Source organism: Thermobia domestica, chromosome 2 (genome assembly GCF_964235325.1).
Source record: "Thermobia domestica chromosome 2, izTheDome1.hap1.1, whole genome shotgun sequence".
Taxonomy (NCBI): domain Eukaryota; kingdom Metazoa; phylum Arthropoda; class Insecta; order Zygentoma; family Lepismatidae; genus Thermobia; species Thermobia domestica.
The window spans coordinates 353183879-353197140 of NC_137455.1; the positions used below are offsets into that span (position 1 = coordinate 353183879).

A 13262-nucleotide genomic window follows, 5' to 3' on the forward strand; every position below is an offset into this window, starting at 1 on the left:
CTCCCCGTGCGAAGAATGGGCATTATAAATTAGTACACTTATAAATATAACAAGTATACATATATTATAATTTGGCTTATCTGTTGGATTATTTACAATCGACAAACCAAACCTTTTTCCATTGCATTCAAATTTTCTAATTATTTTTTTTCTCTTTCGAAACTTGAGGTATTTATACCTTTCAGCGCCCCTCAAACTTTATTATTTCCAAAGATAATTTTGTTTTTTCAACCTTTTTCTTATTATCGTTTTTCAATCTGTCTTGATTCTTTGAGGTGTTCTTCATTTTTTCTATGGACGGCTAAGAAACATCTCTGATTACGCTGTAAAATATAACAGATTTCCCTCACTTTCGGCATGTTTTGAAGCATTTCCTCAGAAATCCCCTGACTTTCAAGGTCAATAAAAATTCCCTATTATTTAAAACTGGATTTCTTCAGGACATATTCTTTTGATTTTTATATTTTTAAAAATATAATTCATTTTCTAACTTACAGTGATTTCACGTGATTTTGTTTTTAGTATCCAAGATTCAAAATCAGAAAAAAATATATTTTGTGAAGTATAAGACTTCCCTCACTTTCGGCATGTTTAGAAAAATTTCGTCTGAAATTCCCTGTCTCATTTTAATTTCCCTGACTTTCAAGGTCAGTGCAAATCTTATTTGAAACTTTGATTTTCTTCAGGAAATTAAAAAAATTAATTAAATTTTTTAAAAAAATATAAGATTCATGGGAGTGGTTTAGAGTAAATTCACGTGATTTTGGTTGTACCATCCAAGATTCGAAACCAAAATAAATATATTTTGTGAAATATAACAGATTTTTCTCACTTTTGGCATAATTTGAAGCATTTCCATTAAAATCTCCTGATTCATTTTAATCTACCTGACTTTCAAAGTCACTATAATCTCTGTTGTTAGAAACTTTGAATTTCTTCAGGAAGTAGAAAATTAATTAATTTTTTTTTTTTTAAAAAAAACTATAGAATTCAGAGATATAACTTGAAGCAAATTCACGTGATTTTGGTTTAACCAGCCAAAATTCGAAACCAGAAGAAAATTAAGCAATTTTTTTTTTCGTTGCCAGATAATAAGATACAATACTTATTTTCACAACTAATAAAAGAATCTTAATAGAATGTTTGTATGTTGAAAAGCATTTTAATATTACTGTATTTCATAGTACGGTATTATTTAACTATTGCAATGAATCTTTAGTTGAATTCTGATCAGTCTTAAATACTGTTCTTTGACTTCGCGTAATGTGAAAATATAAATTTTAAAATAATTTTAAAATAAAAATATAGGATTACAATGACAATATGCAAAATATAATTTTAAAAAATTATGTATAAATTATTATTTTAAAAATCTAACGAATTCATTAAATATTTATAGAGGTATGTCTGGAATATAACATTTGTAAATATTTTCCACTAAATTTACACTCTATACCTTCGCATTTGTCAAGAACTTGTCGCAAATTATGCACACACATAAAATGATGATTTTTCGTTAAATTTCCGACTATAAAACCTTCATGGTTAATTAACAGTAAAACGTATCTGTAATATTTTGGTATGTTTATATAAAAATTCAATGATTTTGAATCGTTAAAAATTTCAGTTATTGTGAATTGTTAAGGTTTCATTTTTTGTGAATTGTTAAATATTTCAGTTGTGAACGGTTAAAAATTTCAGTTATTGTAAATTGTTAAGGTTTCATTTCTTGTGAATTGTTAAATATTTCAGTTGTGAACGGTTAAAAATTTCAGTTATTTAGAATTGTTAAAGATTTCTTTTATATTGATTTGTTAAAAATTTCAGTTCTTGTAAATTATTAAAGGTTTCAGTTATTTTAAATTTTTTATAGATTTCAGTTATATTGTATTGCTAAAGATTTTAGTACAAAGTCATTATTTTAAAAATTATTTAATGTTATTAGAATTTTGAGAGTGCGAAATTTGTCAAATAAAACCGTAGAGATTCGAACCATGAATCAGAAATAATAGTGTAAGAAAATGCAGAATTACTAAAAAATTTGGAACATAACCAATTATGTTGAATAGAAAGTCGGAGACTAAAAGATGAGATGATACTACACAGTCATTGACTAAACCTCAGATAATGTATCAAAAATAAAGTCTAGAGATATTACATTGATTTTAACTACCTATAATCTAATATAACATACGCGTAATTACTAAAGTAATAATGACGGAAATGTTATCTTCTGATAGTTACTACAACAAATGTAAATATTTTAAAACGTTTCCATGACCTTACCTTCCAACCTTCCGTGCACGTACAATTTCCAGTAATATGATGACATGAGGCCCCATTTTGGCACTGACAACTTCGTAAGCAGTCCTGGCCATAACTTCCTTGGGGGCAAGGAACGATACAGCTGAAATAAGCAAAAACAGGGACCAATAAGAATCAGCAAGAGTGTTCTACTATAAGCTCTTTTGTCTATATTATTCCAACTGTACACGATCGCAAAAGGCTTGAACAAAACCATTGGATAAAATAACGCACCCTGCTGCTCCTTTTCTTGTTCAAGCCCCTGTCAACATTAATATATATATATAAAATATATACTATGGTCAATTTTGAGCTCCTTCGTGGCGAAGCGGTTAGCATACGCGCCTTTGGTGCGGGAGAACCGGGTTCGATTCCCGGCGGGAGCTCATGTGGTTCGGATTCCACGTTAATCAGTAGGTCCACGTCTCATATAGCCTTGCTGAACGGGACGTTAAACTCAACTCAACTATGGTCAATTGTCATGGTACAATTCAGGACCTTGGGAGAGAAAGAGCGAATCCTGAAATAGGGATGTTGGGAAATCAAGCTGAAAGTTTTGCAAGTACATTAAGATAGCAAGGGCAAATCTTTGTTTATCTTGAAACTATGAGAAAACTAAGGGCGAAGCAAGGCAAAACGCGGTATCTATCTTTTATCGAGACCTGTCTGATGCGGAGAAGAAAACAAAACAAAACAAAACAAAACAAAATCGATTTTTTCGAGTCCGCCCTTTCTCTTCCAAGGACCTGAATTGTCATAAGCTACTGTTTTACAAAATAGTTAGGAGCAATTCTTCTTTTACAGGACAAAGGACTTTAATAATGTGAAACAACAGGAATAGTTAGCTCGCATTCAAAACTGTTTTTGATAATGGCTACAGGTATAGCCGAAATATTGAGGGAAATTAAACTCTGAAGAAGGTGAGGTGAGGTGATTTTTAGTTTAGCGTCCCGTTCAGCAGCGAGGCTATATGAGACGTGGACCTACTGATTAACGTGGAATCCGAACCACATGAGCTCCCACCGGGAATCGAACCCAAAACTCTGAAGAAAGAGGACAGAACAATACTACAAGGTTAAGTTCTTAATGTCTTCTCTATGCTGGATTATAAGATTATATATGGAATAGCATATCGGGCAAATGGTCTCCACGGCTTTACTGGCACATCCATATTCTTTTGTTCAAATTTTTCATGGCCGTTTTACATGAATGTGGCTGAATTTCGTTCAATGCCTCCAGCCTAAAATCCGCACCAAACAAGTGGCGCGTTGTGAATGCATTTGTTTCTCAACAATCAATCGTAGATTTTCTGAGCTCTAAATGCGACAATTTTGTCGATTAACAAACCCATCAAGATGAAAATGGGCCCTAACGCTGAAAATGATTTGGTTCGAAAAATCAGCATCCACTTGTTGTTACAAAATCCATTCAACGAATTCTGTTCGCTGTGCGTGATCAGTAGGCTTCAGTTCTTGAGTCAATTGAATTTCATAAACAGGAAGATGCAAATCTTTCGTGAGAATACATTATAGAGAGCTTCTCGAAACGTTTTGCCCACGATGCCGAATTGATGTTCCTGTGCTGCCAACAAGACTCTTATGAATTGTTTCGATGTTTTGTGTTGAACAACTTGTTGAAGGAAGCCAGGATGTTTAAGATCACAAATTGACCCAGTCTCTCTAATTTAAAATAATAATAATAATAATAATAATAATAATAATAATAATAATAATAATAATAATAATAATAATAATAATCTCTTCACAGTTGATAAAGTTAAATCACTATTCCAACCATATTTTGTACGAAAATTGCGAACTGTAGCTGTCAAGCCTTCATTATTTTTAAAACATTGCTCAACAATGAAAACTCGTGTTCTTTCGTGTAGCGTTCTATTTTTAATAACCCTGAACTGTCAGCTGTCACGCTATCCATTTTTTTTTTTCGTTGGCAACACCTTACCGCCCAAAGTGTGCAAAATTCAAATTTTGCGTGAATTTTGGGACACCCTTTATATATCCATTGAAAATCGAAAAGATCACTATTTCAGTAAAAGTGTTTTATGTAATTAATTTTATGTATAGCGAAACACATAAAATTAGGTAGAAACTTTGTTATTGCTTTCCGTTTAGAAATAGTATTGGTGTATATTTCAGAAGTCTTAATATTGTTGTCTTATTTCGAAAAATTGCTGGACTTCTATTTGAATCTAAGATAAACATGCATTACTTCCGAATTGAATAAGATGAAAAAAGTTTCGTCAATTAACCATGTTAATTAATTTAATAGTAATTTTACATTTGTATAAAATGGATTGTTTTCCCTTTCAATTCAAGAAAGTAGATCTATTTTAGTAAATGGTGTTATTTAAACTGTATACTTACGAAGCTCCAATCCATCCCGGAGCACATTTGCAAGTTCCTGTTATATGGTGACAAGTTCCTCCATTTTTACAATTGCACTTTTCTTTACAGTCTTGGCCCCAAGTGCCAGCTGGGCAAGCTGCAAGGAATTAACACAAGGTTAAACATTAAGGAAGGCTATCTAATACATATCAAGTGTTCTAAAAATGGAGTATAAGAAACTATCCTACAGGTGAAAATAAAGCGAAAATGCTATATATATTGGTATATACAAGGATGAGTCAAAAATTATGCGCAATTTTGACATAACTCTACTTTCATTGTTCATGCTGGCCTTGGTCCTTGTTTATTTTATTGTTATGCTGTTGTGGTCATGGTGGGAAAGTTTGACCCTATTTCCTCCCTAATTTGTCTTCCTTTTGTTACAGATTGATCATAGCCGCTCCATTAGAAGTTTGCTCTAAAGAGGAACAACGAGCAGTAATCAGGGACGGAATTCATCAAAGACTTTCGGCATAATACGGGTTCAGTGTCTTGCAGCAACTGTTCCACTCTTATCTACGAATGGATTGAAAAATTCAAAAATGGTCGCAGAAGTGTTACGTACGAGGAAGGAGCCGGATAACTATTTCCGGCCACAAATAATGACAACATTGAGCGTGCATGTGTCATGGTTCTGTTAGACAGACGAGTGACTATTGATGAAATGCCACATCATCTGGAAACTAGTTATGGTCCCTTATACACCTTCCGACCACAAAATCCGGATCACTACTTGTTGTTCCTCTTTGATACTAACTTCTAATGGATCGTTCAAGATCTGTCTTTGACAAAAGGAACACAAAATGGAGGAACTAGGATCAAACTTTCATACATGACCACAATATCATAACAATAAAATAAACAAGGACAGAGATCAATATGAAGAATGTGTCAATAAGAAGAGTTATGTCAAAATTGAGGACAATTTTTGACTTGCCCTCGTATTTGAGGCCTCCTTCAGGTGCTAAGGCCAACCAAAAATTTTACGATGTGCCAACATCATAGAAAAATTCTGGTTCATAGTGTCGATCTATGAATACATCAAGTAGTTCTTCTCAAATGGCAGCTAAATCTAGTACTAATTTCATCTATTAACATCCGTACAAGTTTTATATATGAATATAAATAAACACAGCTAACTTACTAACAGAAGAGGAAACAAACACTTATTTACAAATTGCTAAAGATGTGGCTTTTTTTCGGGGGGCATGATATAACTTGTACTGACCTGCACTTAGCAACACAATATTACGTTTCGATCTACAGCAGTATTCTCATCAGATACAAGAATACCTCTCAAGCATTCTTCTGTATGATGAAGAAACTGTTATAATACCGAAACGTTTTTGTACTTCGAGTTTAGTGGCTCGGTCAACAATTGTTTCACTATAATTTTTTAGTACAAAACTAGTGTATCAGCACCTTTACTTCAAAAGTATATAATCCTTATGTTTTCCATGGAAATGCAGCTCAGATTCGCAGACCAGTAAATATGATAGTAGGGTCCAAATATTAAGAAAGATTCTATATGAAATATTGTACATTGACTTTTATCATTCACCCGTCTATTTTATTTAGCAACTTTTACTAGCTTACAATTGTGAGGGATCTTTCCCTTAAGCATATGGTTCTCCCTTAGCCTAAAGGGTATTATCATGGTACGTTGAAGAGAAAGAAAGCATTATGGTTATTCAGTATCTACATTTTACGTACAAGGGAATATGTTATATCACAAGAACAACAAATTTATATTATAAAATTGAAAGTGACTATGTTTATGGTTCTTAATCTCTTGAACCACCTGACCGATAGCGATTAATGTTTCAACATAAATGAGGTTCGGACCTGAGATGGTTTTTGTCACTTCACTTTGATTGTGCAACTTAGGGAAGGGAAAGAAACATTTATAAATGAACGAAAATGACTGATATTATTGTTAAATGTATAGTTTTCAGGGTCACTGAGATGGACAGCGACATTTCCGATGATGTTTAAATCCAAATTCAGCATCACAACATGGGGGAGGGGAGAAATATATAAAATAATCGAACATGACCGCTATTAGTGTCGAATCCATAGTTTTCGGGGTCGCTGAGACAAACAGTGACGATTCCGATGCTGTGAACCGCAACATGGGGCAGAGGAATATATATAAAATCATCGAAAATTACTGATATTAGTGCCGAATCCATAGTTTTCGGGGACCCCGACATGAACAGTAATATTTCCGATGCCGTTTAAATCTAAATTCAGCCGCGCCACATGAGGGAGGAGAACGGAGAGAAATATAAAAATCATGGAAAATGACCGATATCAGAGAGCGCTTTTGTAATAGTAAAAAGTGACTGAGTAACGGAACATATTACTATTTTTTTTTTCTTAATTTAACCCAGTGAAGTGGGTAATTGATGCTAGTTTCATCTAAAAATAGAGCTAAACAGATACAAAAATACATCTGAAAATACTCAGTTATATTTAGGAACAATCATAATTTATATATATTCACGGACTCTGGAACAACATTTCTGTATCTCGTATTGTCATACACTTTCACTCGTAATGCCATTCTAAGCTGATACTTCTTATCAAGCAAAATGGCTTTCTTGATTGGTTAATCATCAGAAATCACATAGCTATTGGATTAGAAGGTACAAACACGATCTAATACAAAACCATTTAGAAGATTAATCAAGACTTTGCCTGGAAGTGAATTAGAATAAATTTCATCAACTCTGGTTCATCATGTCGCGGGTTTGATTCCTGGTGGAGGCCCTTGCGCTTTTGATATATACCCTAATACTGGTACAGATTACCTAGTAAGTCATATTTCATATAACCTTGGAGCTAGAAGTGTTCATTTAACTCTACTATATCAATTTAGTTTCTCCTAATAGAAAAAATATTTCAATATACTTACTAGAATTGCAACTAGTGCCCGTATATCCTGGTTCACATCTGCAAGTTTCTGGCTCTGCACATTGTCCATGGTGACAGCCTGTTGAACACACGGGGATACATGATCTCTGATTCTTGTCAAGGCCGTATCCAGTGCAACAAACTTGTACTCGTCTTGATTTCATGACCGTCTAATAAAAATAATATAAAATACATAATGTTAAACTTAATTTAATTATAAAACAATATGTTAATTCTTTTTTTTTTTTTTTTTTTTTAAAGTGTAAGTTTTGCAAGAATTTTAGTAATGATCCACAAAATGGATCAAAAGATTGCGATTTTTACCAACAATTAGTTTTCGAATCAGGGGTCACAATATTTTTCAACGGCTCCTAAATCGAGTTTTCGTATTTCTACGGAATAAGCACATTATACTGAGTTAAGTGATAGTTTGGGTTTGGTTACCATTATATGTAGTTCTCCAGATACAAGGCCTACCACAAAATTTTTGTTGGCCAATAATTAGTTTTTGGATCAAGGGCACAAAATTTTTAAACGGCCTCTACATTGAGTTTTTTTTTTTTTCGGCATAAGCACATTATAATGAGTTAACTGATAGTTTGGAATTGGCTACACTATATGTAGCTATCCAGATATAAAGCCTACAAGAAAATTTTTTGTTAGCTAATAAATAGTTTTTGGATCAGGGCCATAAAATTTTTGAACGAGTTTGGATCAGGGCCTCTAAATCGAGTTTTCGTATTTTTTGTGGAATAAGCACATCATACTGAATTAAGTAATAGCTTGGGTTTTACTATACTATATGTAGTTCTCTAGATATAAGACCTACAAGAAATTTTTTTTATTGAAATATCTTGGATCTTTTGATGCAATAACATTAATTCAGAGATCAGTAAACAATATTTTTGCTTTAAAATATCATTTTCACATAATCCATTATTTTAAGACAATTTCTTATTTTCTGCTGATTCATTTCACAGTGTACACTTGTCAACAAATTAGTTTTGCTTATTAACAAGCCAAGGATATGATGACATGTGATTAAATTGACACTAATGAATAAAATTACCTAATTCCGTCGATGAATAACATCTTTGAGCTCATTATTGATACCCTGAAGGCAGTTAAACCTGAAAATATGTATTACGATATGCGACAAGCTACACTTTAAATTTAATTATTGTTTTGTGCCAAAACTTGCCCAAAACTTTCTCTAAATCACGTGGAATGTAATTTACATGGAAGATGTCATCATGTTTATATTTTATTTCTTTAACCTCTGTCAATTTACGCTTGCGACTTATGATAATGATGATGATTATGAAAATAATTCTCTGGAAATGTAGAGTACTATGTACAAATTACAATATATAGAAATTTTGTTACATAAATTTGCAAATTGCTGACCTAAATGTTATACAAATAAACCTCCTAGCTATAGATATGTACTGCAATGAGACGTAAACAAAAGGAAAATACAAATTATATATCTAGTAAGCTGTCTCTCTCGCCTACGTTATTTAATATCTATCTAGAAGAGACAGTGAAAAAGATCTTACATAATGAAAAGGGCATTTCAGTAGGAGGTAGAATGATTAGATGTATACGGTTTGCAGATGATATGGCGCTTGTTGCAGAATCTGAAGAGAAAAATTAATAAGACATCAGAAAACGTGAGGAAAGGCTTTGAAGAATATGGGATGAAAATAAATGTTAGAAATACAAAAAAAATATGGTGATTCGAACGAAGGAGTCGGTGTCAAATATAGATGTAAGAGGAGAGACAACACAACAGGTGACTAGTTTTCGATACCAGAATAATATTATTAGTGATGATATGAAATGTGAACGTGAAATAATAGAAAGGATAGGAATACCGAAAGAGAATTTAGTAGAAAGAAAATACTATTTTGTGGGACCTTGAATAAAGAGTTGAGAAAAGAATATAAAATGCTTCGTTTGGAGTATTGTGCTGTATGGGTCAGAAACATGGACATTACGCACAAATGATGAAAAACGACTGGAAGCTTTCAAAATGTAAGTGTGGAGAAGAATGGAGAGAATTAATCGGGTCGAGCGGAAAACGAATGAGACGGTGTTAGAAATTGTGGAGGAGAAAAGAATATTTTTAGATATTATTAAGAAGAAGAAGAGAAAGTGGTTGGAACATTGGCTCAGAAAATAAACTAAAACCTGAATAAATTTTGCTGCGCATTCTTTCTCTCGTTTTAAGCTAGGTTCTTGATACGATATTCTTGTCAGGAAAACAGACAAAGACTTGTAATTTATTTTCTGTAAAGTTATTCAGCAAGTAACTATGTAATAAATATTCAAGAAAAACCAATTGAGAATGTTCCAAGAGCATTGCCAGAACGAACTTAAAAAGAATGAAGATATGGAGCGGGAAGGACAACTGTCATTGTTCCTAGATATAAAAGTAAATAATTTTATCCGTATCTTCTCTTTCTCGCAAAAAAAAAAAAAAAAAAAAAAAAAAAAAGCAAAATATTATCTCTCTATGACTTACAGTTCTCGAGATATGGCTGCTTAAATATCAAGAAATTAGACATTTTTGGCCAATATCTGGGGAACGGTGGTCAGTTAGCCAGTAGACAGTTAATGTGTGGCCACCGGTTACTATTTGGTACCAAAATGTTCACCATCCTCTTAGGTATTGATCAACACCAATATGATCTATGTGTGACTTACGGTTCCCGAGATTTGGCTGCTTAAATCTCCCGAAATCGGAACTATCTTTTGGCCAATGTCACCGGAATGGTAAGCCATAGAGAGATGATATTGGTGTTAATCAATCCCTAGTAAAATGTTAAACATTTTCGTACCGATAATAATTGATGGTCACTATCCAACTAGCCACTGCCCAAACCAGTGGCCAGTTGGACAGTGGCCACCGGTTACTATTTGGTACCAAAATATTCACCATTCTTTTAGATATTGATCGACACAATGTGATCTCTCTATGAGTTACGGTTCCCGATATATGTCTCCTTAAATTTCTGGTAATCGGCAATTGTTTGGCCAATATCTCGGGAACAGTAAGAGTGACGCGAAAAATTGAATCACTTTCCGTCATATTTTTTGATGCTCTATTGAATACAGGGTTCAAAATTGAAAAAAATCGCAAATATAACAGACAAACGGACAGACACACAGACATAGAGAATTCAGTAACGAACTTTTTCAGTTCGTTGAACATACAAATGCGATGAGAAGAATTTCTAAAATTGTGAATCTTTACAAAGCATATGATTTGTTTGATACTTCTATGTCTGGGGCGTGAGGTCCATGGACTTTATGGTGGATAAACACCATGATCGTGTATATTCTCAGGGTTCTCTCGGGTTCTCTCCTACTTTCTTCATTCTACCATTATTTTCCAACTCATTATCACCATATCCTTTAGCTTTGGTACATAAATGTGGGACGTTAAACTAAACAAAAATGTTCTATTTTTAAATTAGGCCCAAAAACTATTTTAAGCTAAATTTCATGGCAATTTAGGAAGAGAATATGGAATATTTAAAATCAAGACTAATGTTGATGTTAGAACGACAGCATGTATTATTCGGCATGCATGTATTATTCTTTACCTGCACCATTTAGATATTTTAATCAAAGGTGTTATAAACTAGCCAACTATTTAATTATTTTATATAGGTTAGAAGAAGAAGTTATATATATTTTTAAGAAGTTATTATTATAAAAATGTTTTGTATCTTAGAATGTTGATTGTGTAACTATAGCAACGATATAACATATGGTAGTAAGATGGCTGTAAGCAGCCTAGATTTAACTATACAATAAATGCATTCGAACATAGCAACATTTGCAGTATTTGTGCTAATTTAATACGTGTGCAACTCACTTATTTGAACTAGGGCTCAACGATTACGTTGTATAATGGTGCCTTCACACCGGGAGTAGCTAAAAACTGGTAAGAAGTTTAGTAAACCAAGTTTAGCAGAGAATACAAGTGAGTGCTACAAAATTGTTTTATGCATTGTGTACTGTTTGAAAGTATAGTTAAACTACATACATCATTGAGTCGATTAAAAATTATACCATCTTGAGGAGTGGAAAGTTAATATATAGAAATACTAAGATGGATTTATCAGATAGTGACATTAGGACTAATCAAAGTGAAACTGGTGCATCTGAGAATTTGACAGATGTACTCAAACAAATATCTCGTCAAATGAACGACTTGCAACGAAAAGCTGATGTGTCTCAACAGCAGTTGGATGACAAAATGGATGCTTTGCAGCATAAAATTGAAGAGCAAATGAACAAGCAGTTGGATGACAAAATTAATGTTTTGCAGCATAAAATTGAAGAGCAAATGAACAAGTCTCAACAGCAGTTGGATGACAAAATGAATGCTTTGCAGCATAAAATTGAAGACCAATTTGATGACAAAATGAACCGACTTCAACACAAACTAGAAGATAATATATATCAGCGACTGGAACAGTTACAGCAGAGAAACGACCATAAATGGGAACAGTTACATCAGCAGCAGAACCAAATGAATGTACAAATTAATGCCAGATTTGAGAAATGCGAACAGAAAATGGAACAGGTAGCTGAAACTTATACCGAAGTACAAAATACCGTCGAAGTTATAGAATCGGTTGTAAACGAACATTCTAATAGGATTAATGGACTTCAAGAAGAGTTTTATACATTCCAGGAAAAGTATATTTTTGCTAAGGAGATGGAGCGTTTTGATGGACCTAGGAATATCAATCGACCTCCTGATAATGGGACAGAACCAACACCTCATTCCCAAGTAATTTTTGAAGATAGCGGATCATCGGTTGATAGTGAAGCGAGCACTGGATCAGGAAGAAGAACGAAGCATCTTACACGGAAGAGTAAGAACTCTCACGGTAACTGTAAGTGTTCTAAATCTTATAGTACTGATACGCCTTTGCGATTCAGTGAAATAAAATCCTTAACAAAATTCAGTGGTGTACCTGAGGATATCCCCGCTAGGGTATTTATAGAAAAATTCGAGGATGAGTGCGAATTAATGGGAATTAAAGAGTCGAAATTCATGAAACTTCTTCCTCATGTTTTATTGCCCCCATGTTTGACTTGGTACAAAGCAATCCGAGATAACATTAATGGGTATTCTGATTTTAAAGAGGCGCTATTGGCAAACTATGAAAACGACTTAATGTTAGCAAATAGGGACGCATTGCTAAGAACGAAATCATTTGACCCTAAGATACATAAAAATGTTACCGAATTTGTAGTGGCCACATACAATGAATTAAAAGCACTCAACCCAAACCAACCAGAATCACGTATAATAGCTTCTGTCCGTATTTTATTACCATTTAGATTACAACAAATGTTGATGACCGCTCAATGTGTCAATTTTAATCATTTAATCATTTTAGTTCAAAGTTACGAAAGTCAATTTCAAGCACAAAGAAATAGCAGAAATCCAGAAAAAAATCAGGTTACTTCTAGACGTAATAATATGAATTATGTGCACATTCGAAATTTAAATATTCAAAATAAAGATAGTGTTAATTCTTCAGGAAATAGTGTCCGTTATTTTGGTACTAGAACAAATAATCAAAATAGTACCGGCAATTCAACTCAACC

At 33.2% G+C, this 13262-nt stretch overlaps 1 protein-coding gene across 3 annotated transcripts in view; it reads right to left on the reverse strand.

Annotated features, from left to right (window-relative positions):
- LOC145678779 (uncharacterized) overlaps positions 1-13262 on the reverse strand; it is a 160528-nt gene that overhangs the window by 42536 nt on the left and 104730 nt on the right. For all 3 annotated transcript variants that reach the window (XM_081749281.1, XM_081749280.1, XM_081749282.1), the window contains exons 4-6: positions 7627-7795; positions 4689-4806; positions 2287-2407 (exon numbers count right to left, since the gene is read on the reverse strand). In XM_081749281.1, the coding sequence (XP_081605407.1) occupies positions 2287-2407; positions 4689-4806; positions 7627-7795 (408 nt within the window). The remainder of the gene's footprint in view (positions 1-2286; positions 2408-4688; positions 4807-7626; positions 7796-13262) is intronic.